Here is a 27089-nt window from a genome sequence, read left to right on the forward strand (position 1 = left end):
GCAAAAAAAACCGGCCAATTGCGAGTCGGACTCGCGCACGAAGGGTTCCGTACCATTACGGTAAAAAACAGCAAAAAAATCACGTTTGTTGTATGGGAGCCCCGTTTAAATATTTATATTATTATGTTTTTAGTATTTGTTGTTATAGCGGCAACAGAAATACATCATCTGTGAAAATTTCAACTGTCTAGCTATCACGGTTCATGAGATACAGCCTGGTGACAGACTGACAGACAGAAGGACAGACGGACAGCGGAGTCTTAGTAATAGGGTCCCGTTTTTACCCTTTGGTACGGAACCCTAATAAATGAAAATTAAAGATGTTGCCGTGATGTTTTCTATCGATTGGTTAGAGTCTGCCCTTTCCGTGTGTGTCTAGCTTCCGTGTGATTTTTTTTTCATGGCATTTGCCCTTGTATAAAACATATATTTGTGAACTAAGTGAAATAGGGGGGCTGTCTTAATTATCATATAGTATACGTATTTCAATTACCGTAGTATATATATCCACATGTGACCTTTATTATATGTACCTACATATACCGGGTGTGGCCTGTAATGTAATACTAGCAAAATTTTAAACTGTAGGCGCTACTCCTCATACTGACCATCATTTGTTCGGCGACTTTTAAAAATAACGCGTTTTAATTTTTAGTACACTTTAAAATATATTCGAAGACGCAATGTATTGCGAATTTTGTTATGTTTAATATAAGTCGTGACAAGCAACGTCAATCACAATTATAATGGCTTAGGTACATTGAAGATAATATTTAATGTGGCACCGTTTGAGTACAATCTATGTTTTGATTATTACAGGCCACTCCCGGTATATAAACAGCACCAACCTTAACGATTTTAGCAACTATTAAGGTAACATTCGGATGGCGACTAGAGCAGCGTTACTGCTGCAGCGCTGACGCGAAAATTGTACAGTGTCACCACCGGCCACTACTATAATATTTATTTTAGCTTTCAATCAAAAATTCATTCTACCTATCACGGAGATTGACGGTAGATAATATCGTCCGAATCAAGGCAGTAGCAGTAACGCCGCAATAGTAATGCTGATGCAGTTGCAACTAGAATGACACCTTTACCTATTTTTAGAATAGAACACGATTTTTACGCAATATTCTCTATTACATACAATTCATACATCCTGACATTTCTGGTCATTAGTCACGGGGTGTCCACCATAGATTAGTATATGTTATTGCTGGTGTCCACATCACGAGATAAATAATTTACTGCGAAATCATCCCTTTCAATTGATTTATCTAAGCTTACACACGAGCCTATACTCGTAGATACTCGAGTGAATTGTAAAAAAAATGGACATAGTTAAGGACTGTAAATAGTCTGAATTGAATTGATTCCATTGTGTTATTACAATTAAGTTTTACTATTTAAGTTTATATCCATAAAAGTGTGTTAGCGTATGCTATATACTTATATGTATGAATTAAGTTCAAAAAATATAATCCAATACATTTTCCATAGTTAATTTTCGTAACACAATGGAATCAATTAAATTAAGACTAATAACTACGTACATTTTTTTTGCAATTCACCAACTCACAGTCACAATAGCAGAGGTCGGCTTCCGTAGTAATACAATAAAATAAATACTTAAAACTACTTCTTTCACTTTTCAGCATTGGGCATGCGCTCCTATCATCATGATTCATCCTAATTATCATTTTTCATACAAGTAAAATTACTTTCAAACTAAGAGATAAGGTGCATGGAAACAATTAAGCATCACAAAGAACATAAATCCCTCGAATGTCACAAAAATGACTGCATTAAAAACTGACCTTAATTAACTATATTAAATAAAGCTTTCAAATCACTAAGCTAAAACCTTAATTTATTTATACTGTCAGTCACTAGCACAACTATAAATAATTTAAAGACACCTCACTGTGTTAAAAATATGTTAATCCGTTTGTACTGCAGGAAAATATAGACATACGCTCACAAACATATCCTATATTCAAAAACCGTTACCCTCCCTTTGTCAGCTGTGTAAAAAGGTCGCACGCATGGAAACAGCCAACTCGTTAAATGTTAACAATCAAAACCGATCCGTTATCGAAACCCGTCTTTAGGTCAATGAGATTTGGCATTAACCCGAGGATCTGGTCTTTGTATGAATGTCGTGACTCACCGCTGCCTGTCAGCATACTTTCTTAAACTCTTCACTTAGGGCAATGTCACACCTACGACGTGTGGTGAGAGTAATTGTTTCACTATCTTTACCTGCTCAGGTACCTATTCACTAAGTAACAGAGACGATGTTTACAAACAACAACAGAGGTTGCTAGACTACTATTACTACATAGTATCATCATCATCATTGGCCACGACATCTATAGCAGATGATTGTTGCAGCGTCGGGTAAAATCAGTTGTTGCGAGGAGGTTGACTATGATTACATATGTATACATTATCAAACAAGGGTCGGTTGTCAGAAAAACGGTAATGACACAATTTGGAGATAGAGAGTAGACTGATACTTAAGATCAATAAGATAATTTATAGTTTAGTCTAGTTTTCGTCCACTTGACGGATTAGCAAATAAAAAAGGTATTTCATTTTTAATTTTCTACTAGCGAAATATCATTTTTATGTAGATAGATATATTGTTAAGATATTAATAAGTCCAAATTTGCGCAGCAATATAGGTTTATATACAAATTTCTTCAAGTGGACGAAAACTAGCGCAATGGCTACTTGATTGATTTATTAAGAATAGTCTCATCGAAAATTACTATTGGTAGATATTGTTATTGAAATAGAAGTAAGTACCTACCTGTTAAGGAATGTAAGATTTCTAGTTATGGCAATAAACTTTTTTTATCTTATCTATCTTTATCTGAACAGTCTGATTTCACGTCAGACTAAGTTTATAGTTAGTAGCAAAAGACAGAGCTTGAATAGTCTCCGTTACTGCGTAGGAGTTGCCGATGTTCTCCTGTAGGTACATTTTCAATGCTATAAGTTCGTTAAACTCGATTAATATTCATTTGTATACATACATTTGCATATATGTATACGTACCTACATAGTGTTTTGTTTTCTTACAACTACCTATATAATTTTAATTGTATTGCGTAACTGTTTTACCTGCTGGCTGTGCATTAGTTCTTAAAACTAGTTCGTTAAACTCGTTTAACATTAGTTCGTTAAACTCGATTAATATTCATTTGTATATTTACAGTGTTTTTTTTTTACAACTATATAATTTTCATTGTATTGCGTAACTATTTCTTAATTTCTAATGCTCTGAAAGAGAGTTATTGTTGTTCTAAAAGGTGTGCAGAAAATGATACGTGTCTGCAGTTCTGCACTAGAGCATTTTACGTTCGAAGTACGATTTTTTGTTTGTTTTTACGATAAGCAATTGAAATTTGAGTTTAAATGAATTTGTTATACAATTTCCATTCTGATATTTGACTCTCCATTCCATGATAACTATACATTTGCCTAAATTGTTAACTGAAAGTACCCTTAAGAAATACTATAAAAATGTATACTTGGTCATGTTTAAAAAAAACACATGCATGTTACTTTCCTCATATTCGATATGAAAAGTAGAGTGTTTAACTCGGGTGAAAGGCATCATTTCAGCCTCGGACTATTGGCGCTCTCACTGCGTTCGAGCGCCAAAATACCTCGTCACAGGTGAGTGCCTTTCATCCCTTGGTTAACAATCTACTATTCCTGCTAGCTTTGCATTATACTGGACATTGCTTACTTAGATTTTTGTATAATAACTATCACAGTTGTTCGGTTTGAAAAACGCCCTATACCCAACATTAATCTTTGGTGAAATGTAATAGTCACTATGAATCCATTGAACTCTGTACAAAGCGCCCAAATGAGTTCTAGTTCATTAGTATGTAATGTAGTGACACTAGGTCTCGTGTCTTTATAGTGATAAATAAACACAATAGGCACCGAATGCATTCACATCTCTTTATTAGAAAAGTAGGGTCTTTTGGGGTTTGTACCGGCTGCGAATTTTTTTACACCTTCAACGTTGTAAGAGATCTTTGAAATCGTCCGTACAAACGACCAGTAAAAAAATGAAGTGTACTGCGTGAAATAAAGGCTCCTACTGCATTTTATCTTGGTATTTGTCTAAAATATTTATCATCATGGATTTAAGCATGTAATAAAGTTATTTAAAATCCTCGAAAACTCGATTTTCGATTTCTTGAATCCTTTTCGTATGCAAAGAGAGCCCAAAAGATAACAATGACACACTTGTGCGAATTCTCTCTTGTAACGAAAAGAAAGTAATCTGCTTTGGCATACCATTCAGATACGAACTGTGAGGCATACCAATAAAGTTTATAATAAAAATAACACTACATCATTGAATGTTGATTTACATGATACCTATGTAGGGGGAGTCCGGGGGACTTGTTCATTTGGGGGACTCGAATTATCTTAAAAAAACCAGAATCAAAATCAAAATGTTTTTTTGGCATGCATGTGTCATGAGGGAATACTTATATATGTATATACGTATCGTTACTTAGTATCGTTAGATTATATTGAAAAATGTACCTCTGTCTAATCTAAATCACACAACGACCATTCTCTGAATAGTCATATCGCAAATTGCGATATATGACATTCGCAAACATCTAGTCTACAAAATGCTCCCTTTGCAAATTTTCCCATTTACTATTACGTCTGATTTGAAAAATGTCCCTTTTTACTCTTACTTACTTTTCTTTTTACCTTTAATATTTCGTTGTACAAACACTAACCAAAAACAAGGATGTCGTTAGCTTGTCCATAAATTTAACAATATGTGCCATTTTCAACCAAAAGGATACTTATTGTCGCTTGTCAGTAAGGCGCTATTTCCATATAGCTTCAATTAGAAATCAACCTTATCGACAAGCGATAATGTGGAACCTTTTGGTTGAAAATGTCACATATATGCAGTTCTATCTCTTAAGGGCTTTGAGTGCATTTTTAATAACCTAAATTATTTAACAGTTTCCGTTACTTACCGGCTGTTTTTAACGATTTCTGCGGGGAGTCTCGGGCGGAGGTTATTTGACCATTTGCCTTACGACTTGGGCATTATGCTCTACCGCGACGGCCAGGCCAATTCAAAGTATTCAAACATGCAAGTTAAAAAAACAATATCTGAATGATGTCAGTTAGTTATCATTCGCGCGTGCGTCTCGCCCGCGCTAATATATGTATGTACGGACTACAGACAAGTCCGAGCGAAAAGAACGCGCGAATCATAACTAACTGACATCATTCAGATATCGTTTTGATGTCAGGTGCACCGCGAGGCTGGTAGTGGTAGGTTCAAATCTCGGTAAGAGTATTTATGTGTATGATGTCAGAGTTAAGGGAGGCCTAGACTAGCAAGAACTTGCGTGCAATTTACGTTACATTGCCGACTAATAAGGTACAGCAATGTAATGAAAATTGCAAGCAAGTTCTTGCTAGTCCTCTAACCTCGCTTTAGGCAAGAGAATTAGTTACTAAATAAAAGAAAAATATATAAAGTCAACTGAAACCTCTTTCTACTCTCTTCTTATATTATTCTGCGGAAGATGACGGTGTTGTACTTTTGTGAATGGTGCTGAAGATTACATCAATGATTCTTTGCCAGACTTCGGTAAGGACGTTGTCCTGCATTTCTTCGGAAGTGGTCTGTGGTGATCGGTATTCTTCATACGGTTGCATGACGAACTCCATGGCATATGGAATGCCATATATCTATGTAGGTAATAAATAGAAATTACAAATTATACAATATACCGTTATATGTCAATTACCTTTTACTTTTTGATTTTATTAACTATTTTGTTTGGATTGGAAGACAGCGCGCCTAATTAACGCAACTGATGCAAGGCTCTCATAAAGCGCGCAAATCTACGTAGGTAGGTACCTATGATAGATAGGTATTCGCGGCACATTCATACTCACCACATAGGTCACAAGGGCGGGCACTTTTACACTTCAACATGCAATTTTATATACAAGTCAGAATAAATAGTAGATTGTACAACAAGGGCATAAAGCGATTTTTACCGAGGCAATTTATATATAGTCAAGGATAAAACGGACATTTATGCCTGAGTTACATTCTGCTTTTCACTTCGATTGATAGTAAAATACGAGTATACATACAAAAATATCCAATATTTTAGGTTATTTTATCGTATTTATTCAAGACTAAAGAAAATAGTACTCGAGCCGGTCGGGGGCTCGGGGCACGCCGGTCGGGAGCGCGCGATTACCTAACTTTACCAAACAGGCCAGCAATCTACAGCGACTACAGCGAGTTGTATAAAGCGAACATTCATAAAGCGGCTATGCTCTTTTGCAGCTGTACGGCGAATAGTCAGTCATGCAGGTGACAAATTATCAATTTGGGCCTGTTGATTTTTATGTCTTAGGTTTTTTGAGCAGGCCTCATCTCGGAGCTAGAGATACTAAATGGTAAGTAAAAAAAACATGGATGAGAATAATAATCTTACCGTGGTACTGTAATCCACACTTGTTCCAGTGACGCGTCCGTACCATCGGTATAAGCTGGTCAGAGTGACACCATACACTTTGAAACCGGCGTTCCTCATAGCTTCTTCAATGCCCGCCTCTAAGTCGGTGTACTTTTCATCGATCGCTTGGTCCGAGTATCCTTTGGGATAAAGTACTGCGTCTCCCTGCGTATATAAATTGTCAGTTTACTATTCCTTATTCTAGACGTCAGTTTAATAATGTACCTACTTTACTTACCGACGGACTTTCTTTGCGTACGAAAAATGGATGGTAGGAATGTTTTTTTTTTAATTAACAAATGATTGACGATAAACGTAGATGTAGATGATATTAGGTATAAATGGGAAAACACCGGAAAATATATTGATCAAGTTTAAGTTAGAAATAAGGTTTTGAACGGCTAAAATGAGAAATACTTACATTCGTTTAGGTAATATAAACAGAATTTATAATTTTCAATGTTTTTTCACTACCTACATAAGTATACATTCATTACAGTGCAGCGTTGGTTCCTACAATAGGCATTGCCTTTTCCTTATGGAGCAAAATCAAAAACGAATTTTACAAACAAAAGATGACCTGAGATTGACTGGCAACGTGAGTTTGTAATTCGTCATATGCAATGTTCAAGTCGTTAATCACCGCAGCCTGCTCCTTAGAGCGCACTAGAACTATACAAGTCATGTCAATGTCGTATCATAGCAATATCAAACCTTTGAGGCTACAGACAGCGTGCCGTGACGTGACTGACAAGTTGCCCGCCTCCGGTGCCTGGTCTGCTTGACCACACACCATACGCCGTCCACGGCAGATGACTGCCCATAAGTGCTGCTCATAAGTGGCTCTATTTAGGGTTTCGTCCCCAAAAGGGTAAAAATGGGACCCTATGAAGGATGACTCACTTTAGACCGGGCCGTGTCTGGGCCGGAGCTTCCGGCGCTTACTTATCTATGACATGACAGGTGATCACGTGATGCTTTTCATAGAAAACGAAGCGCCGGAAGCTCCGGCCTGGACATGGCCCGGTCTAACGTGAGTCACCCTTTACTAAGACCGCTGTCCGTCTGTCCGTCTGTTCGTCTGTCTGTCTTTCACCAGGCTGTATCTCATGAACCGTGACTAGACAGTTGAAATTTTCACGGATGATGTATTTCTGTTGCCGCTATAACAACAAATACTAAAAGTACGGAACACTCGGTGCGCGAGTCCGACTCGCACTTGGCCGTTTTTTTCTTTAGTAATGTTTTCTATTATTTTCAATAGACGACGCGGCGGATGGATGCTGTATTGCTATATTTGAATGCCTGTTGTCGACCGCGGCGAGTGATCTTCGGGCGCCTCAGGTGGACGCCGTGGACGTCGCGTGTGGTGGGCCAGACCACGAACATATATTTACGAACATAGCATTCGGACGTAGTCGATCATGAGCAAATGGCGGTCTCCCGCGGCGGACGGCGTCTGGTCAAGCAGACCACAGTACAAATCGTTAAATCTTAAAACCGCTCTCGGTCCTAAGAGCCTCTACACAAAACCGTGTTTACCTTGTATGTTGCAGCACTATAAGTCCCAGCATGAACGTGGATGTACGCTACAATCTTGTGGTTGTAATGGTGGATAAGATCCGCCACGGCACGGCTCTCGAACTCCGAGAAGGGGGCTGGTCCCGGGAAAGCCTGTGTACAGCTGCTGATGCCGTGGCTCTTGTTCCAATGTACGTCGAAGTTGCGGTCCACGTTCACGCCTGAGCATGCTTGTTGAGGCGATTTGTTCTTGTTCCATAACACAAGCTGATTATTTAGACAAAATATAAAATTTTAGAGCGTAAGTATTTGGAGCTGAATTATTATTCTCCGTAATATCAGTAGTAGGTTAAATTGCTAAGTTTCACTACTGCTCTATAGGAACGAGGAATAATATTACAAATACCGGATATAGGAGCACGCGCCGCGGGGCTCCGTCATCAGTCATGGATGATGACAAGATGACAACACCGTAACTACCATAAGGCACCACTTTTGTGTCTCCTATTATATGATCGAAAGAGCTCGTGATTTTGAGAACAATTTAACTTACGATTACATTAAAAATACTCACGGTCTGGTCCGCAATACCATCAGGATTTCCCATTGGTATTAAAAATATATCAAATTTGTCCAAATGATTTGCGTATATTTTTACTAACTTCATTAAGCTGTTTTGAATACATAGGCATGGAACGGTATTGAAGCCCATAGGGGATAGGCCGTGAACGATAAGTATTATCTTTTTTTCTGGTTTTTCGTCCACATATTTGTCATCCAAAGTTCTGAAGAACCTGCTATGCTGTTTGGCACTTATTTTGCATAGCACTATATTGTGGAACTCGGCGGTTTTTGCTATTACGGACACAGAGGTGTTTGCATCTAATTTTTCCATTAATTTTGTCAAGTCTTCGTACAGCTGTAATTTTATTTTTCTTTAATGCACATTTATACTTGCATAATGCGAGGGTAATATAGAATCAACAGTTGCTATTTACCGTATATCCATTGAGTTTTAGCCTGTTAGCAGTTTCATTGCTGTTCTGCTCCTCGGGGTGGCTGGTAGAGCTAAAAAACGAAACGAAATAAGCTATGTAAAATAATATACAAAAATATAAATACCTAATAAAAAACAAAAAGCATTATTCGTGAAAAAAAAACTACGTTAAAATATGGGCAATGTTATCATTTCATTCACAAATTTGCTGAGCAGTTTCAACACTACGGTAAAAGGCAAATTTAAACTCAAACTTACCTACATACATACAAACATAAATACATATTGAAAGTCATAATGTAATGATTGTCAGATTATCATTAGTCATAATTCTGAAACCGGTAACATTTCAGGATTTTCGTAAGGTTATCCTGTAGACAGGTTAGGTTAGGTTAGGTTAGGTTTGTTTTATGGCAATCCTGAAAAGTTACGCGTTTCTGATAAAAAAAATCGGACAAACAATACATTATAATATTGTCTTCGGTTACCGCGATAGTTACTCATGAAATAAAACTATGAAAACGGATTATATCGCGTATTTATATATATATATATATCTTTACTTGAAAATAATTGTAGTGTATAACTAGCCTTATGAACCGATTTAGCCTTAAAGTTTATAGTCTATGATTGTTCATTATTTTTAGTATGTGGGTATTTTTGCACTTTGTAATTTTTCCTCAGTCACCCGTTGACCACGAACGCTGTAAAGGGTTCGAAACGTCGGGATGTATTATAAATTCAATATACGCGATATAATCCGTTTTCATAGTTTTATTTCAATACATTATAAGATTATAACTTAAAACTTTATGAGAACCAATAGAGACCCGAAAGTTGCATTTTCTCCACAAGAGTGGCAAAGTAATTCAATGAAATTTTTTAGGTGTATTTAATTTAAGTGATGGATTTGATTCGTAGTGTTTTACTTGATCCTCACGTTGACGTGGTGAAAAATGTTGTGTCACTCGGTAACAAAGTTTATTTAACTCTTGAGTCCTGAAACCCTCACAACGCTCATGATTCTACTTTTTAAACCACTTGCTGCTTTCATGGTTCAATTTTGGAGTCTTTCGCTTGCTCAGGTCTCAATATTAGGAGTTAAACAACAATTTCTCCCCCTTGTAAAACGAATAACAATTAAATAATACAAAAATACTCACTCTAAGTCCGCCATCGCAAACCTTGTTGATCTAAAAGAATATAACAATTGCAGGTTACCTAATTCAAGTTCGGTCAGTTGGATCAACGCAAAAAAACGGCAATAAAATCACATTTGTTGTATGGGAGCCCTACGTAAATATTCATTTTATTCTGTTTTTAGTATTTGTTGTTATAGCGGCAACAGAAATACATCATCTGTGAAAATTTCAAGTGTCTAGCTATCACGGCTCATGAGATACAGCCTGGTGACAGACAAACGGACAGACATACAGACTGACGGACAGGCGGACAGTGGAGTCGTAGTAATAGGGTCTCGTTTTTACCCTTTCGGTACGGAACCCTAAAAAAGAAATAAATAAACGAAACTATTTTGGGTAGGTATCTAATTTGTACCATTCATCAGATCGCATCGATGTTTTATTGAACTTTTGAAACGATGATTTTTTCCGAGACATTTTCTTTAACAACAAATATATAAAGACCGCTATTACAAACGGACAGCAAGGAGACCTGTTTATGTAGGTGTACTAACAAGCTGTATGCAGGAATAGGTAGTAATGCGCTAGGTTCTGCCCGCGACTTCGTAATGATGATGATGATTGATGAAAACTATCCTATGTCCTTCCCCTGGCCTCAAAAGGCGACGGTCGCTTACCTTCAGTCGATTTGTCTGCTCGTTTGCCTCCTATATCATAAATATATATATATATATATATATACACACACAAACTGTCTTGCAGTTTGGCAAAAGAATAAATGTAAAAATAGGGTTTATTTCGCCAGAATAAATGTTTAATAAAAAAATTATGCTCCCAATATATACCAATTAAATATGCATTTATTTAGGTACATAAAAGATACAGGTACAGTACATTTAGGTACAGTAGTACTACTATACTGACTTAATAACTACTTAGCTTTAATTTAAAATGGTTCCTTGAGGCATTGTACCAAGGATGCTGGCGGCATTCCCTCGTTGTATCGCAAACTTAAGTTTACCTGGTTATACCTAGTATTACCCAAGCCTTAAAGCCTTAAACTTAAACTCGGGTAACTAGTTATGCCAGGGTAAACTTGAGTTTAATTAATCTTCTAACATTACCCGTAACGTGTGTGTATACATATATTATTAGTAACGATGTAAGAAGCTAACTTTTTGTGTTCTTCAACCGACAGTGGATCGTAAACCTGGTGGAGTCTCCTACCGCTTTTCACATTTGCAGTCTTATTTGTCTCACTGCTATTGCTGCAACAAAAACCGATAAATATTTATATTATTTTTACATAGGTACGGCGACAGATGTCGTCTGAATACAGTTTTGCGTTTTAATTTTATGATACATTAATAAATAATTAAAATAAATTAAGTAAGTTGTTAAATCAAATATACTACATATTATTAAAATAAATAAATTTTTATAGGTACCTATTAAATTATTAGGTGAAATTTAATTCAATTAAAATTTAAAGGTAGAATAAATAATAGTACTAAGTACAGAAGGATCACTGTCTAACAAAACGCTAACTTCTATTACGACAGATATGACGCAAGCGCGAGCAGGCGTCCGTTTGGTGTGGGCCGCATACTTGTAGCGAGAGTGAGCCACGCCTGACATGAGTCATTGTCAATAAAGATGATAGCAGGGTGTCATCTATTGGGCATTATCGTGTCAAGCACTAGGACGTTTACCTTATAGTAATTACGTTTGATGCTTTTGGTTGAAGAAATGTCACTTTTGACACTGACAGATCCGATCCATATCTAATCCAGATCGAATCCAAATCTTATGATAAAAATTAAAATGCGCCTGTTAGGCCTCAGATGAGCAGTTGAGGTTTTACAGCGGTTAGGGTTAAAATAAAATATTGCTAAATATAAGTTCATCGTCATTTTTTCAAGACCATTTCTTTACCAGTTTTGGCATTATTGCTATAAAGTATGTTTGGAGTATTCTGGCCAGGGGTCGGAAACCGGTATTTGCTCCATACAAAAATACCGGTATTATAACGTTATTTTTCGTTCTTTTGTTTATAATTTCATTTTTAATGGGACGTTTTAATAATGCAAAATTGTTTTCTAAATACATGATTCAGTCCTACGTAATGAGCATAAAAAAATTCAAAATATTGGGCTATTTCGGGGTTTAAAAAAAATACCGGTTCCGAGCCCTGATTCTGGCATTGTTTTTTATCATTTATTTAGACTACTTTTTATTTTATTTAGAACACGCCTGTGGCATGTATTATGAAGTTGGTTAAAATGGAAAATGAACCATTCTTTCTTGGTGGTCATACTTCTAGCGTCTATAGTTGGCGACATATGGACGCTGCCGCTGTGTCACCTCACCTTTAAGGATGGATCACGCTAGACCGGGCCGTGCTCGGGCCGAGGCGTCCTACATCATTTTCTATGACGGCTGATCGCTGATCACATGGTGCTTTCCATAGAAAACGAAGCGCCGGAAGCTCCGGCCCGGCCCCGGCCCGGTCTAGCACGCATCCTTTATGTTAACTCATCTCGGTCTGACCTACTGCTGCGGCTTGATGCTGCCGCTGTATCTGTTAATTTGCTTGATAAAATTAGTGACTTTCGCCGCCGCTTTACTGCCGCGATTATGACGTACAATCCGTCATCATCGCCGCAGCAGTAATGTCGCAACAGTAATGCAGCTGCAATTGCGAAACAATTTATGTGCAAACAGTACGCTTCGTATATTATCAGTCGGGTTAAATCTTACGTGTCTATTTTATTTCCTCTGCAGTTTTTATCGTCTTTTTTTAATTTCAATGACTCTCCGCTCCTATAATAAGAGATACAAACAATAGTTACGTATTTATTTAATTAACCTTAAATACACATGAATCGAGAAATTTCGGAGCAAATTGACTGTGACAGGCGGATAGACAGACAGACAGACAGGGATCCCATGAGGGTAGATTTGGCATTATGTTCTTTCTGGGTTCTTTTCAATAGTTTTAACGCAGGAATAATATTTTTCTTAATAATATTTAGGTTACAGTCATGTAATTCATATTATTCGTCTTTTGTATTTTACTTTTTAAGCGGTGGGTCTGTTAAAGCTGTTTCTAATTCCGAATGCAATAATTATAGAATATCTAAAAAATAAATTCTAACAATATTTTCAGCCAAAGTGTAATCTTACCAAAATTCCAGAGTATCGAAGAGAGTACCTGAAACGGATAAGATAATGTTTGAAAGGTTTAATGTGGTCGGTCACCTGAACAAAAGATGCATTAGTTGAATATCATATTTCTTTTCAAGAAACGCTAACAAAAGCAAACGGTAATAAAAGAAGTATTTTTCCTCGTATATATTGTATCACTGTCACATTCTAATCATTACGCGACGGTAAAAAGATCTTGACTGGTGTCAATAAATTCAAATAAGAGTTATTAAATGGCTTTGCTACGTAAGTTATCATAACTTGAATCTAGTCTATTTTTTTATACCACGACGGTGGCAAATAAGCATGCGGCCCGTATAAAGTTAATAGCTATTAGCAATATAGGTAATATTAAGCAATATAGGTAATTATAATATCTGTGAGAAGTGCACTTACGACGGTATAGATAAGTCTGTGCAGTTGCTAAATCTGTAAAATTATTATCATCAATTTAATTTTGAAATGGGTGAAAAAGGAGTTTCGTTATTTTGTATGTACCTACGTTTACTTGACTAAAAAAAACTGGATTATCTTACAAATATCGGACTAGTCCCACGGTAAACTCAATAAGGAGTGTTCTGTGGACGATAGGCGATATATAATAAATAGAAATATTATGCAAATACATGAAAACATTTATAATTCAGGAACAAATATTTGTGAAACACACAAATAAATACTCACACCAGTTTCGAACCCAAAGCTCCAGCTTCGTAGGAAGCCTCACTACCGGATAGACTAGGAGGCCCTATCTCCCTTGATTTAGAAGACATATCTTAACTTTGTTAGTTGTGATAACTTACGTAAGTAAAAACCACCGAATTAAAATTATGACCTAATTATGAAATACTTTCTAATTATTTATTTTCAGGGTGATAGTGTCTTTCGCAAAATATTCCTCAGTGTAAAGGATGGTTCACGCTAGAACAATCCGGGTCCGGGCCAGACGTCCGACATTTCGTTTTCTATAGAAAGCATCACGGGATTACTGATCACCAATCATAGAAATTGAAGGGTTGGACGGCTCGGCCCGGAGCCGGACAGTTTTAGCGTGTGTCATCCTTTACACTGACGAGTAAATATAAGTACCTACTCGAAGTGATGATGAATATGTTAAGTATAGCCACTTACTTGGCGTCTCTATGGGTTGCGGTGTGCTTCTAGGACTGGTTGTTTCAACTGAAAAATAACAATTATCATAAATGTATTTCCGAGGTAAGATAACAATTGTTAATTGTTCAGAGTCTATGAGATAATTTCCCAAATTAGCATTTAATCATCAAAAGCTTCCATTTTCCTGCATGATTCGTTGCTTTTCAGTGAACGAAAACATCGTGAAACGTCCATATAATAAGAGTGAAGAAGAAGTTGAAATTGACAAAAAAAAACATTTATTTCGGACCACAGAAATCCATAACAGGTTAGCCACGGGTTAGGTAAGCCACAGTAAGCTCAATTGTGTTGTGGGTACTAAGACAACATATACCTATGAATACTTAAATAAAGAGTAAACACCTACCATCCAGGAACATACATCCGTGCTCAGCACACAAATAAATGCTCTTACTTCATAGGCAGAGTCACTACCCACTAGGCCAGACAGGTCGTCATACAATCCAAACAAACCCTTACAACTATGACAAGCAATTAAAACTGGCACAAGTTAAACCGTATTAATTAGCTTAAAACTAGTACCAACTAGTACAGAGCTTCACCATTGCGATACAAAGTGTATCTACTCATAATCACTTACATATAAAACGTAATCTTATGGGTATAAGTGCATAAGTGTTTGTTTGTGAAGTCTCAAGATTGATATGTTATGTGTGACGACGAGGAGTCGCAATCGAACTACAACTTGATCTAATTTGGATCACATTTTGATATCAGTCACAGTGCATCTCGCTCATACTTGTATATTGTGAGTGATATGCACCACAAGATCTCGAAATAAGAACAAATAGACATTCACTCAATGATGAAATATAGCTCCTGCAGCGGAACAGTGGGTAATTACCTGGTTCCAAATCAGGTACGCCTGTCGCGTATTGCGTTAAAAAAAACATGGAGCTAATCCAAACCCTCATGATGTTAAAAGAAATTGCACAATTGAATAAAAGTTATATATATTTTTTCATGCACTCAATAAAGTTGATATAGAATGTATTTGTATTTTAATTTCGCAATTTTGTACGCAAGATTCGATTTAAAACAAATATTATTTTTATTGCTTGGTCATTTTATTGATATTTCTTTTGAAGTCTAAAACTATGTTGGTCTATGGAGCATGGCACACTGCGACCGATTCGCACGTCGCTCCGAAGCTTGAGCGATACAACGCTATGCGCGTATTACAGCGACATCCCGCTCGCACGTGCTAATTGGACGCAGTGTGCCAATTCTTATGGTTTTGGTACGTGGTATTCTTGCAATGAAATTGAACTAGTGCAGAAATATATTTATGGGATCGGTTAGTAATATCTATTTGTATGTTTTTACCCATCACGGAACAATTGTGTTTCGAACATTTGGGAGGCGTGCTCAGAGCCGAAGCCAACACGTAGAAACCCTTTTTACACTTTACTTTGCCCTTGCCCGTGTCATGGATGCACACGGCAGCACCTGCCAGGATGTAAGGGGGTCAAACACAAAACTGGGTTCGCGTCTTTCCTGTAGACATACCCAAAAGTTAGGGGCTAGTTATTAATTTTCTTATTAAACCCTATCCACATGAAAAGGTACTCCTTTTATTTGGATAAGTATAATAAAATCATTACCTACATGCCCACAAGCTGTTAACTATTACCCACAGGAGAGAAAACTGTACAGTTTGGACTTGGACGAACGTCATACATATATTCTTTAGTTTACTTTTTAAGAAAACATTAAGTAAGTAGGTACTAACAGTGTATGGACCAAGGTCTGATTTTTAAAGTAAAACTTTTGAAGTAAAACTCCTTTAGGCGCGACTAGAGGGTAACTCAGATTTTTTTCCGACGGAAGTAACGCTCAGTTGTGACACACGAACAAAAGGACACACGTCAAAGTGCCAACATAGCGATAAACGTCAAAGAACTTTTACTTCAATCGCGCGTAAAGTTTTACGCGCACACACCTTTTTGCCAGTGCCTACCAGTGCCTACCGCCAAAATCCAAAAGCAATACCATGACCGTTACTTTAAATCTTGACCGCGTGGACGTTAAAAATTTCACGATCGTCTTAAAGGATGTTTTACTGTTCATGGGATGTTATGGCAAAGGTCTGCAAAGAAAACCTGGGCTTAAGTCATAGGATTTTACTTTTTAGTGGAGCTGCATGTTTTATGTTTAAAGACGACATTCGGATCGGATGGCAACTGCAGCCGCATTACTGTTTCAGCATTACTGCTACGCGATCAAAATTCCCTCTAGTGTGATCAAAAACATTGTGGTAACAGGAGTCTCAGGGATGATATTAATATACATCCACCAATTTAGCGAGCCGCGACCGAGCGAGCGCGAAGCGTCTACATTGCAGATTAAGCAAAAATGTTTTCGTAAGTCCGGCTGTCTGGCAGTAAAGGTCACATTTCTCAGCCGTTTCTCGTTAAACTTTGTGAACAGGTTCAATGATTATATGGATATATTATTGATTTTTTTGGATAATTTTCTCTCTTTAGCTCATACAACCACTAGTCAATAGTAAGTATCAATTTTCGCTTGACCCCTCACAATAGGCCACACGTTAAACACCGTAAACGCGTCTTAAGATTTACACCGACACAAAAAAACCGTTAGGGCTCCCGTCTCAATCTATCCAAGGGGCGAGTTGTAAATAGGTCTCCAGGTTTTAAAACACCGCTTTAAGTGCGCTTCGGATTACTATGACTCTATTAAATTAATACTAAAACGCTTTCGTGGGAATGACAAAAAGAAGAAAGGATGAACAACTAAACATTGAATTTCATTCGCGAATAATGTCAAGTACGGTGAAATATGGAGTGAGTAACGCCTGGCGCGACCAAACCGATCGCTCCTGGTCTCAGGAGTCCATACTGGGGTTTTGGGTGCGGGAATGATTTCGTGTATTTATAACTTTGTTAATTTAATTGTAAAATAGTTACCAAGCTACGAGTTAAAAATAGGTACTAAGCTCAGAATATCTTAAGAAATGTTGAAATAGGTTCTGTTTTACGCAACCAAAACCCCGGGGTACCGTTCAGGATTCAGGACCGATCGTCAGGATTTCTAGTTAAATAGATCGCAGCAATAATTCGCTGCACTATTGTATAGTGTGTACAGATAGTAGGTAAGTTTCTAATAATCTTACTTAAAATAATGCATAAAAATAGTAACTAATATATACAATGTACCCTGCTGTAATTTCTGAAGCATTACTTTGTAACACACAACTATATTAGCTGTGGAAAATAACAACCGACTGGGTTCTCCCCAAACTCAATAAAACATGTGTTTGTTAATTATATCAAGATCGGACTTTGGGCTACAAAGAATGTAAATGGCCGAAAGCAACAACGTTGTATATTTTATGGGAAGATTTATAAGGTGTTAAACCCAGTGAACACGCCGTGGTCACGAAACACTCGGCTTCTATTTTGTTGAGTAGTATTGCTAGTTGTGGACGCGTGTAGGTATTTAAAACAATGTATGTGATATACATATATCCTTCTGGTATAGGTATTGCTATGGAAACGAGTCCATCTACACTGTTTTCACCAACGACTCACGATCTCACTAAGATCAATTTAATTTACAATATCAGTGCACCGCGCTTTTCTTTTGTTTGCAAAACTGTAACTCTACTATAATGTCTACTAGATATTTCATAGCTATCTAAATAAGTTTCAAGCCTGTCATGCTCTTCAGTGTAATCAGTCATGTAATGTTAGTGTTATGGTGTATGTAATGGTATAAGTAAGATACAGTACTTAGCGATAGGCCTAATTAATAAACTACCATGCTATGAGTTATTATAAAACTAATAAAATAAGTAAGGCCTAGTAAGAACACGATTCTTTTCTCACTCTCACTGAAAACTGAGCGTGAGCGAGATGGATGTGCGTATTGTGCGTGCTCGGGACCGCACATATCGTGTTTTTGAATTTGTTTTTTTTTTTTTAATAATAAAAAGTAATCAGAGCTACAATGCTCATCTTATGCAAAATTTGCTATAATTTTTTAAATATTTTTAAATAAAGTGCAATTAGATTTTGGATTTTCTTGATTTTTTTTTATCGAGCGAAAGTCATAAACTCAGGATTCTTATCTCTGAAGTCCCTAGAGAAAGGCCTCAAGATTGCTAATAAAATTTTTGGCAACTGTATTGAGATCTAAAAAAGCGAGCTTTCAAAATTATACTCCGTTCTCTGAGCCTTAAGGTGACACCGTCAATAATTTTTAACTGTATTGATGAATGCATTATCATTGTTCTGCGAGAAGTTTTTCAATTGAAGCTAAAAAAAGACAAAAGCATAAAAGATAGCTCACATTATTTGCACATATTTTTGAAAGACCCTATAAAAAAACCCTTAGCCATGATGGTTAGTAACAGCGATATGAACACAGAACGCACATTAACATCAAATTCAGCGCGCACTAAAACACACCGTTAAGCAGGAACTGACTCGCGGACAGGGACACTTACACGAAAAAAAGCCTACCGACCTACAACCTCCATACACTGATACTGCGTTTAAATGAAACGGCATCATAAAACATTCAAAACGGGGGCGTTGACACAAATTATCATAAAACTGTACAAACCCGAAATATATTGGACAATTAATTCTTAGAGAATATAGGGAGCTTGTGGGACCCTCGATGGAAGGCAATATTTGGCATATAACTATTCTAAAAGATTGAATTTAAACTGTCATGAGTCATTATAATATTAAACTATTTTTTCGGTTTAACTTACGTGTTTTGGTCACTCGCGCGACATGCTTAGCAGAGGCTGTCTTCATTTGCGAGTAACTAAAAACTCACGAGTTAAACTGTATAAATTAATTTCGTGTTCTAAAAGGGATCGTATATTTACAGATTTAATTACAAGTCATTTATGAGTTAGTAACAATAAGTTTTAAATAAACATGGAACAATAAACTATAAATAAGCTTAAAAATTATAATACAAACTAGGTATAAATAAACTTAAAATAAAGGCCCTATAAATAAAACACATCCTCCAAGTCACTGCCGATGGGCAGTGTGCCCAGAAGGTTTGCCGCGTTGCCACGTTGAATGGCAATGCTAATGCGTTGAGCAAAATACTGGCCAGCCCTCTGGTCACCAGTAGCATCTATAAGGCGCGGGGCTAAGTCCTTGTATAGGTACCCGGCGCGCGCTTGGCCCCCACGGCCCCAGCGTTTCGACCCCAAACGCCTCAAAAATATAGCTACTGCCAAGGGTGGCATATGCGCGGCGTTTGAGGTCTTCTGCATGGACCCGGCAGGACCAGCATCACAAGGTGGGACGGCGCGAGGGTATCAACGCATGTTGCATCCCATCTTCCAAGGCACCAACGTCATACCGTCATACCGTCGGGCATCTAAAATATATTACGAAAAATAAAGATAGCACAATCAGCATCAGTAGATTCAGTAGGTTATATTATAGTAGCGGATGGATCTCTAGTTTTAAAATATACATCTCTACATAACATTTAAAACCTTCGCGCTTTGAACACATATTAAATCACATTTAGAGTCGGTATACATTAAAAATAAAAGGTAACAAAATTAATTCGTAATGTGATTTAATATGTATACATCTCTACAGTTCGCATTCAAAATGATTTTTCACAATGTTGTTGTTAATGTTATTCCTACTTTTGTAAAGCTATTAGAAAGTGGTACTTATGATACGTAGTCTTATGCGCTACTTTGATGCTCACTGTACCACCTATACTAGTGTACCTATAGGGTGAAACATTTGCAACCTAATAATAAAACAATGATATTGACTTCGGTTACCGCGATAGTTACTCATGAAATAAAACTATGAAAACGGATTATATCGCGTATATTGAATTTATAATACATCCCGACGTTTCGAACTCTTTACAGCGTTCGTGGTCAACGGGTGACTGAGGAAAAATTACAAAATGCAAAAATACCCACATACTAAAATAATGAACAATCATAGACTACAAACTTTAAGGCTGGTTGTACATGCAAAATCGGTTCATAAGGCTAGTTATACACTATAATTATTTTTCAAGTAAAGATATTATACGCGATAAAAATAAACTATGCCGGCTCCAACCCTACACCACGGACCCGAGAAGATTTAATTCCCTCCTAAATTGTAGGAGGGTATCCCAATATGGGACCGGCAACAAACTCGGCGGGACACATCTTTTCAAAACATCAGAATGTCCAGCATCATCCAACACTACGGTCTCACAGTCTATGTCTCGCTTGCTCCTTTATCAGGTGGACTACAGGATCCCAAGCTGGTGGTAGAGAAAAGCCATCTTCCCTATTAAAAATAAATTCAATATACGCGATATAATCCGTTTTCATAGTTTTATTTCATGAATAAAACAATGACTTTATTAGGAACCTACCGATAAAGTTCTCATAAACACCCTTCTAGTCAGTCCATTCAGTTTATCATTTTTTCTTTATTCCACGATAAATTTATTTTCATCACAGATAATAACTGTCAAGTCATTGTAGTAATAAAACAAGTGAGGATCGCGGCGCACCCTTCGCTGGCGACGCGGCGTCGCCTACGCGAGATCAAATGGCTATTACATTTGTTAACACCAATTATAAGTTCTGGCGTATGGACCTACGCGGGTGTATTACTTTAATTTCGTGAAGATTAAATTAACTACAGTGGAATCCATTTATTATGACTCCGCTTCACTAACCAACCGCTTACTATGACGTAATTACTGTACGAAGTTTGGTTTTCATATAAAAATCTTTGCGACGAAGTCGGATAAGATATCTTCGCTTATAGTGACAAATCGCTTACCTATAAATCCTATTTTCACGAAATTATGTCCGGTTATAGTGACACATTCGCTGGTTTTCGTGGTCGTCCCCACAACTTTCCCTGCAAGGACGTTTGGTGCGTGCGTGGCGTGTAAGTTGTTTTAGTGTTAATTCTCAGTTGATACCTAATTGATACAAGGTTAATAAAACTCATCTCTCACAAAGGAATTTGAGATTCATTTGGAAAAATTAACAAAAATAAGAAAACAAAACCCTTATCCTAAAATGTTTAAAGTGTTTAAATGTTTAAATGTTTATCTGTAAAAATAAGAAGTTAATCCACTCTGCTTTATATGACATCCGCTTAGTATGACCTGTTTGTCACTTCCCTTCGATGTCATTATATGCGGATTCTACTGTAATCACTCGGTTATGACGAACAATTATCTGGGCTGGATAGTAAAGTTAAGACTAAATCATATTTACTATTTAATTAAATATTAATTTTAACCTAAGAGAGCCTTCGAGAACGTATGTTATTTAAATAAAATAAAAAAATCCATCATGGTTATGGTTCGTTACCTAAAGTAAGTAGTACTTCATATGGTTTTCATACAGTATATGTTACATGGAATGTAAAAATAAGTAAGTACTTATGCATTGTTATTGTTATTCATCGACTCTTATATTTATGGCAAACGGGGACCCTCGTGATGTACGCGGGCAGCTTTCTATACTAGTGCAAACACTTGCTATCGCGATACAGCGCGGAAATGCTGCCTGCGTGATGGGCACCTTGCCGAGAGGCCAAGGTTTGTATAGTAGGTTTTTATACCTACTTCGGTTTTTTTAGCATTTAGAGAAAACTCCACAGGCTCTTTAATTGTTAATAATAATATAATTATGTATCTAATGTAGCATGGTCAATTTATAATTTAAATATTCGCAGAAAGTTCTTTCTAAACTAAAAAAAACTAATTTTAAAATTTTTTGGTAGCTATAGTAAGCAGTTAGATTTTGTTTTTTAAGTAACTATAATTCCAGTAACCTTAATTTCGTTAGTATACATTATTATAAATGTAATCTCTCTGTGTATAGAAAATAATAATATTTACTATGTAGTTAGAAGCGACGCGAATCTAATTAGAAATCGATTTCGATCAAAATAATGCATAACTTATACCACGCGACTCAAGCCTCAAAAACACTACAAAATATATTCCTACTGAAATTATCATTACCAAACGGTTTAATGCCTGATAATCCTGATATGTACTGCCCCATACAGAGATCATAATGATAACTCGACGAATGTTGACGTGTCATTTGTTTTTATTATCACATGTCACTGAAACTCCCTCGGACACACATCTACATTTAAATTACTTAAATTGGTCTTTATTTTACTTTATATAAGATCGTTTTTTGCAATGATGTATATGGTAATACATATGCATTTAATGTTCGAACATCCCCCAGTTTTAATTGTGACAAGCATTGACAATGAGAAATGGTTTAAAGGTTATATTACTGTTTGTTGACATTACTGTTGTTTAAAGTTGAGTAATTAATTAAACAGATTGAGCAGATAAAATACTGTTTAATTTTACCCGGCTGACGTTATCGTCAGGGAAGGAAGGAAATGTTCGAATGCTTGTATAAATAAGTCAATATTTTTTAATGCACCAGTAAGTAAAAGTTATAAAGATATTAATTAGAACAAATAAAATTTGGTAGCAACAGGCGATCTTACCGATAAGAAGCGGTCTCTTTCAGACAACCTTTGAGTAGCAGGAATGAACTTTTATTATTTTTTGTTGTGGCGGCAACAGAAATACATAATCTGTGAAATTTTCAACTGTCTAGCTATCACGAGTTATGAGATACAGCCTGGTAACAGACAGACAGATGAACAGAGGAGTTTTAGTAATAGGGTTCCGTTTTTACCCTTTGGGTACGGAACCCTAAAAAGGCGCCACAAACGTTAAATATATTCGTCGCCGTGCGATAAGCTTTATATGTTTTAATAGCGTAATTTTCAGTGTACCCATCTAGGTGGGCGTCCAATCTGTTAATACGGGAGGCCCCCAGAGCCCGGCGGGGACATGCGGAAAGCTGACCTACTTGCTATACGTGGAATTTATAGTTTCCTAATGGACGTGTCCCATGTCCTATGTCACCAGGATCTGCATTTGCCACGTTATTAAAACATTGGCTTTGTTTAAGGGTATATTTTTCACGGAAACTTAACATTTTAGAGTTGCATTGGCAATCTACTGCTCCTGGTACTGAATTTCTCTGACGAGATACGGGAAACCAGTACCCGGAGCACATCCTTACTATGAGGTATAACATTCAAAACTCGGTTTCATATGCAATTAGATTACGTACATAGCGTAGGCACAATATTTTTATCGAGTTCACACATCTGGAATTCATTCATAAAGTGGGTATGCACTTCTAATGCTCGCTATATCTGTAAGTACTCCTATGTGAAATTAAAAAACTACAACTGTATTTAGTGAAATTAAAAGATCCTACATTTGATTGGGCATAACGGTACCTAGGTACATAACGACAAAAGATTTTGAAATTGCGTCACTAATTATTCGATACTCATTCTCAAATCTTTGAATATATAGTGATCGATAATCAGTATAATCAAAATTATACATGCACGCGTAGAAAATTGAAGGGTCGAACCCTCTGCAGCGCGGCGGTCGAAACAATCTTAATCTAGCTGTCAATTACATTAGAAATCCTGCTGCTCCGAGCCAGCGCATTTACATAGTAGTGCTTCGGAAAAATATACAAGATGGCTGCGTTAGATCAACACCTCGTATGCGCCTTAGATATAAAAAAACGCTGTTTGCCAATATAGGACGACATAAAGGCGGCCATCCACCAGTGTGCGGCACTGTGCGGCACAAGCATATTCAGTACAAAAAAGCTTGTGCCGCACAGTGCCGCACGCTGGTGGAATCCCGCCTTTAGAGTATCGTAATATTATGTACACTAGCTTCTGCCCGCGACTACGAGTCTTTAGAGAATATCCACGCTCCTATATAACTATAGCTATATAAAAAATTATCATTTACCTGATTAAGTATTTCGAACATATCTACACCAATAAAAAACTTGTTCAGTCTAATAATTATTTTGGTTTCATTTCAAGGCGTATCTCTCTCTACAAGCTCCATATAATAACTATTAAAAATACCCTACGAAATGGTACAGTCAGCTTCGATGTAGCGGATGCGGCAAAAGTACCCACCACCCTGTATTTTAACTAGTAATAGTGTTACAAGTACATATATTATATTTCTACAATCGAATATAAACTAGCTTGAGTCATACTAACACTAAGCTACTTTTACGGTGTAACTCACGTATTTTTAGTCACTCGCGCGACATGTTTCGGAGAGCCGAGGTCTCTATTTTCAGAAACTAACAATCCATGAGTTGTTGTTTATTCAGACAAAAAAAAAATTAATGCAACGTTGACATATTTTTAAGAGCAACCTCAAGGTAAAGGATGACTCACGTTAGACCGGGCCGTGTCCGGGCCGGAGCTTCCGGCGCTTCGTTTTCTATGGGAAGCATCACATGATCACCTGTCATGTCATAGAAAAGTAAGCCCGGACACGGCCCGGTCTAACGTGAGTCATCCTTAATACAGTGGGGCCCATTTCTCGAACGATGTTAGTCTAATATTATTAGTGTGTTGTCATGGCAACCCATACGATTTGACAGTTCGTGGACTAATAATAGTAGTCTAATATAGTTCGAGAAATGGGCCCCTGGTGGCACGGTATGTTGGTTTGGGGTTGCGATGCATGTACTTGAGTTGAATGATGTAAAATGGCGGTTAAGGTTAACCCTCGCTGCTCATGCCTTTAGCTTGCGTAAGGGCTGGAAGGCACATTCAATCTAGCTTACTTCACATGCTATCTAGATAAAAGTCTCAATGACGGAGCCTTGCGGGAAATGAGGAAGTTATTATTTATTTACCTATTTAATGAGCACAAAATTGTACAACACAGTGACTGTAGCATCCACAGTCAAAAGAAAATGCGCTATTAAAACAAGACATATAGTTGGTCAATCCAATTTGTCAGTCAGTAACAACCACGAAAATTATACTTATCCCTTTCTTTTGGGTGCTAGTAACAGTGTAAGACAATGATAGTGTGATTCTCTCTGTCTATGTTTGAAATGAGACAGTCCTTTGACAAACTATATCCCCACGGGTTCCAAAAAAAAACATAAAAAAATGGCCCACGAGCCCACGACATAGTCTTCCTTCCTTGCCGCATCCGGCAATGGCGACCCTATCAACAATTCTTATCCGGATTATGAAATGCCCTAATGTGGCTCGCAAAACCAAACTGTCTTGAAGATGTGGTCACACGATGCGCAATGCGCAATGGAGTTGCCGTCATCATCTTCCTCGCGTTATCCCGACATTTTGCCACGGCTCATCCCAGCCTGGGGTCCGCTCAACAACTAATCCTAAGAATTGACGTAGGCACTAGTTTTTACGAAAGCGACTGCCATCTGACCTTCCAACCCAGAAGGGAAACTAGGCCTTGTTAGGATTAGTCCGCTTTCCTCACGAACCATATGTTGAGGCCTAGGCTCCTTTCTAAGTACTGCAGGGATGCCTAGTGGATCTTCAATGAAGACTTGTTATTTTAAATTGTTTACAATAGTACATTTCGATGCTAGTGCGGAAAGTATGTCATTACACAATTACATATCCGCACGTGTATCGAACGACGTTTTTTAATACAGTTGCGAAAAAATAAGAAAAGCAACAAGTAAGGAATGGAATTCGAATGAATTCGAAACTTTTATAATATTAATTCTGTGACACTGACATCACTGACATTGACATTATGAAGAGGTGTTTTTCTAGCTTTTATTCGACTAGAATAGATTTTTGCTTAGTATTATTGAACCCACTTCAATGAAAGTTTTTTTTTTTCAAATGCATGTTCTATAAGACAGAAACAATTGTAAATATTAAAACATTGTACTGTTATTACCTAAATATCGTTATTTACGATTATTTGTGTATCGTATATTTATAAAAACAATATCGAATGTTGCCTTTGGAAACTTAAAACATTCTTGCAGTAAGAAAATACGCCTCTTCTTTGACAGGCGTTCCGTTCCATTCAGACAACTTATTAAGAACGGTTTTTCAACATTAAAAAATAAACGTGTTATAATACTTATAATGATGAAGAGGTAAGTAATAAAATATGAAATATGCATATTTTTCGTATTCTTACATTAACAGTTGGTTTTTATGTTGATTACGACGTTTAAAGGAAACTAATGTTAACACTTATCAATAAGTAGTCGTGAATTGGAACAAGTAAAAATTTAAAAAAATTGGATAAGTAAAAAGCACTAGTTCGCGAAAACCAACTTTCCGCACGCTAAACAGCCACGAAAAGTAGCACTTTTTGAGCAACTGTATTAAAAAGATTTATTTTATAACTTAGGACTGAATTACAGTACAACTATATCGCTCAATGTAGTTTCGAAGAAGCCAAGAAGAAGCGTTTAGTTGCCGTCTAAATACCGTAATTAGAAAAAAAAACTTATACAACGTTTTACTTTGACATGTTGTTAAGAGATACCTCAGGATCAGGAATACGGTACGGTACTGATAGCACGTTACGTTGGTGTTGGTGTGCACTTGAGTTGATTGGTGTAAAATG

General features: G+C 36.9%; 1 protein-coding gene and 1 long non-coding RNA gene across 2 annotated transcripts; both read right to left on the reverse strand.

Moving 5' to 3' along the window:
* Positions 1-5568: 5568 nt before the first annotated feature.
* LOC134749362 (uncharacterized) lies at positions 5569-8997 on the reverse strand. The gene is made up of 4 exons (XM_063684282.1): positions 8644-8997; positions 8091-8336; positions 6528-6713; positions 5569-5763 (listed from the first exon to the last, which is right to left on the reverse strand). The coding sequence occupies exons 1-4, from the start codon at positions 8962-8964 to the stop codon at positions 5584-5586; spliced, it is 933 nt and encodes a 310-aa protein (XP_063540352.1). The 5' UTR covers positions 8965-8997; the 3' UTR covers positions 5569-5583.
* Positions 8998-11422: 2425 nt separating this feature from the next.
* LOC134749405 (uncharacterized) lies at positions 11423-13847 on the reverse strand. Its single transcript, XR_010128486.1, has 4 exons — positions 13812-13847; positions 13395-13422; positions 12969-13031; positions 11423-11476 (listed from the first exon to the last, which is right to left on the reverse strand). It is a non-coding gene; the product is annotated as an uncharacterized LOC134749405 (long non-coding RNA).
* Positions 13848-27089: the final 13242 nt, after the last annotated feature.

Source organism: Cydia strobilella, chromosome 18 (genome assembly GCF_947568885.1).
Source record: "Cydia strobilella chromosome 18, ilCydStro3.1, whole genome shotgun sequence".
In the NCBI taxonomy this organism is placed as follows: Eukaryota; Metazoa; Arthropoda; class Insecta; order Lepidoptera; family Tortricidae; genus Cydia; species Cydia strobilella.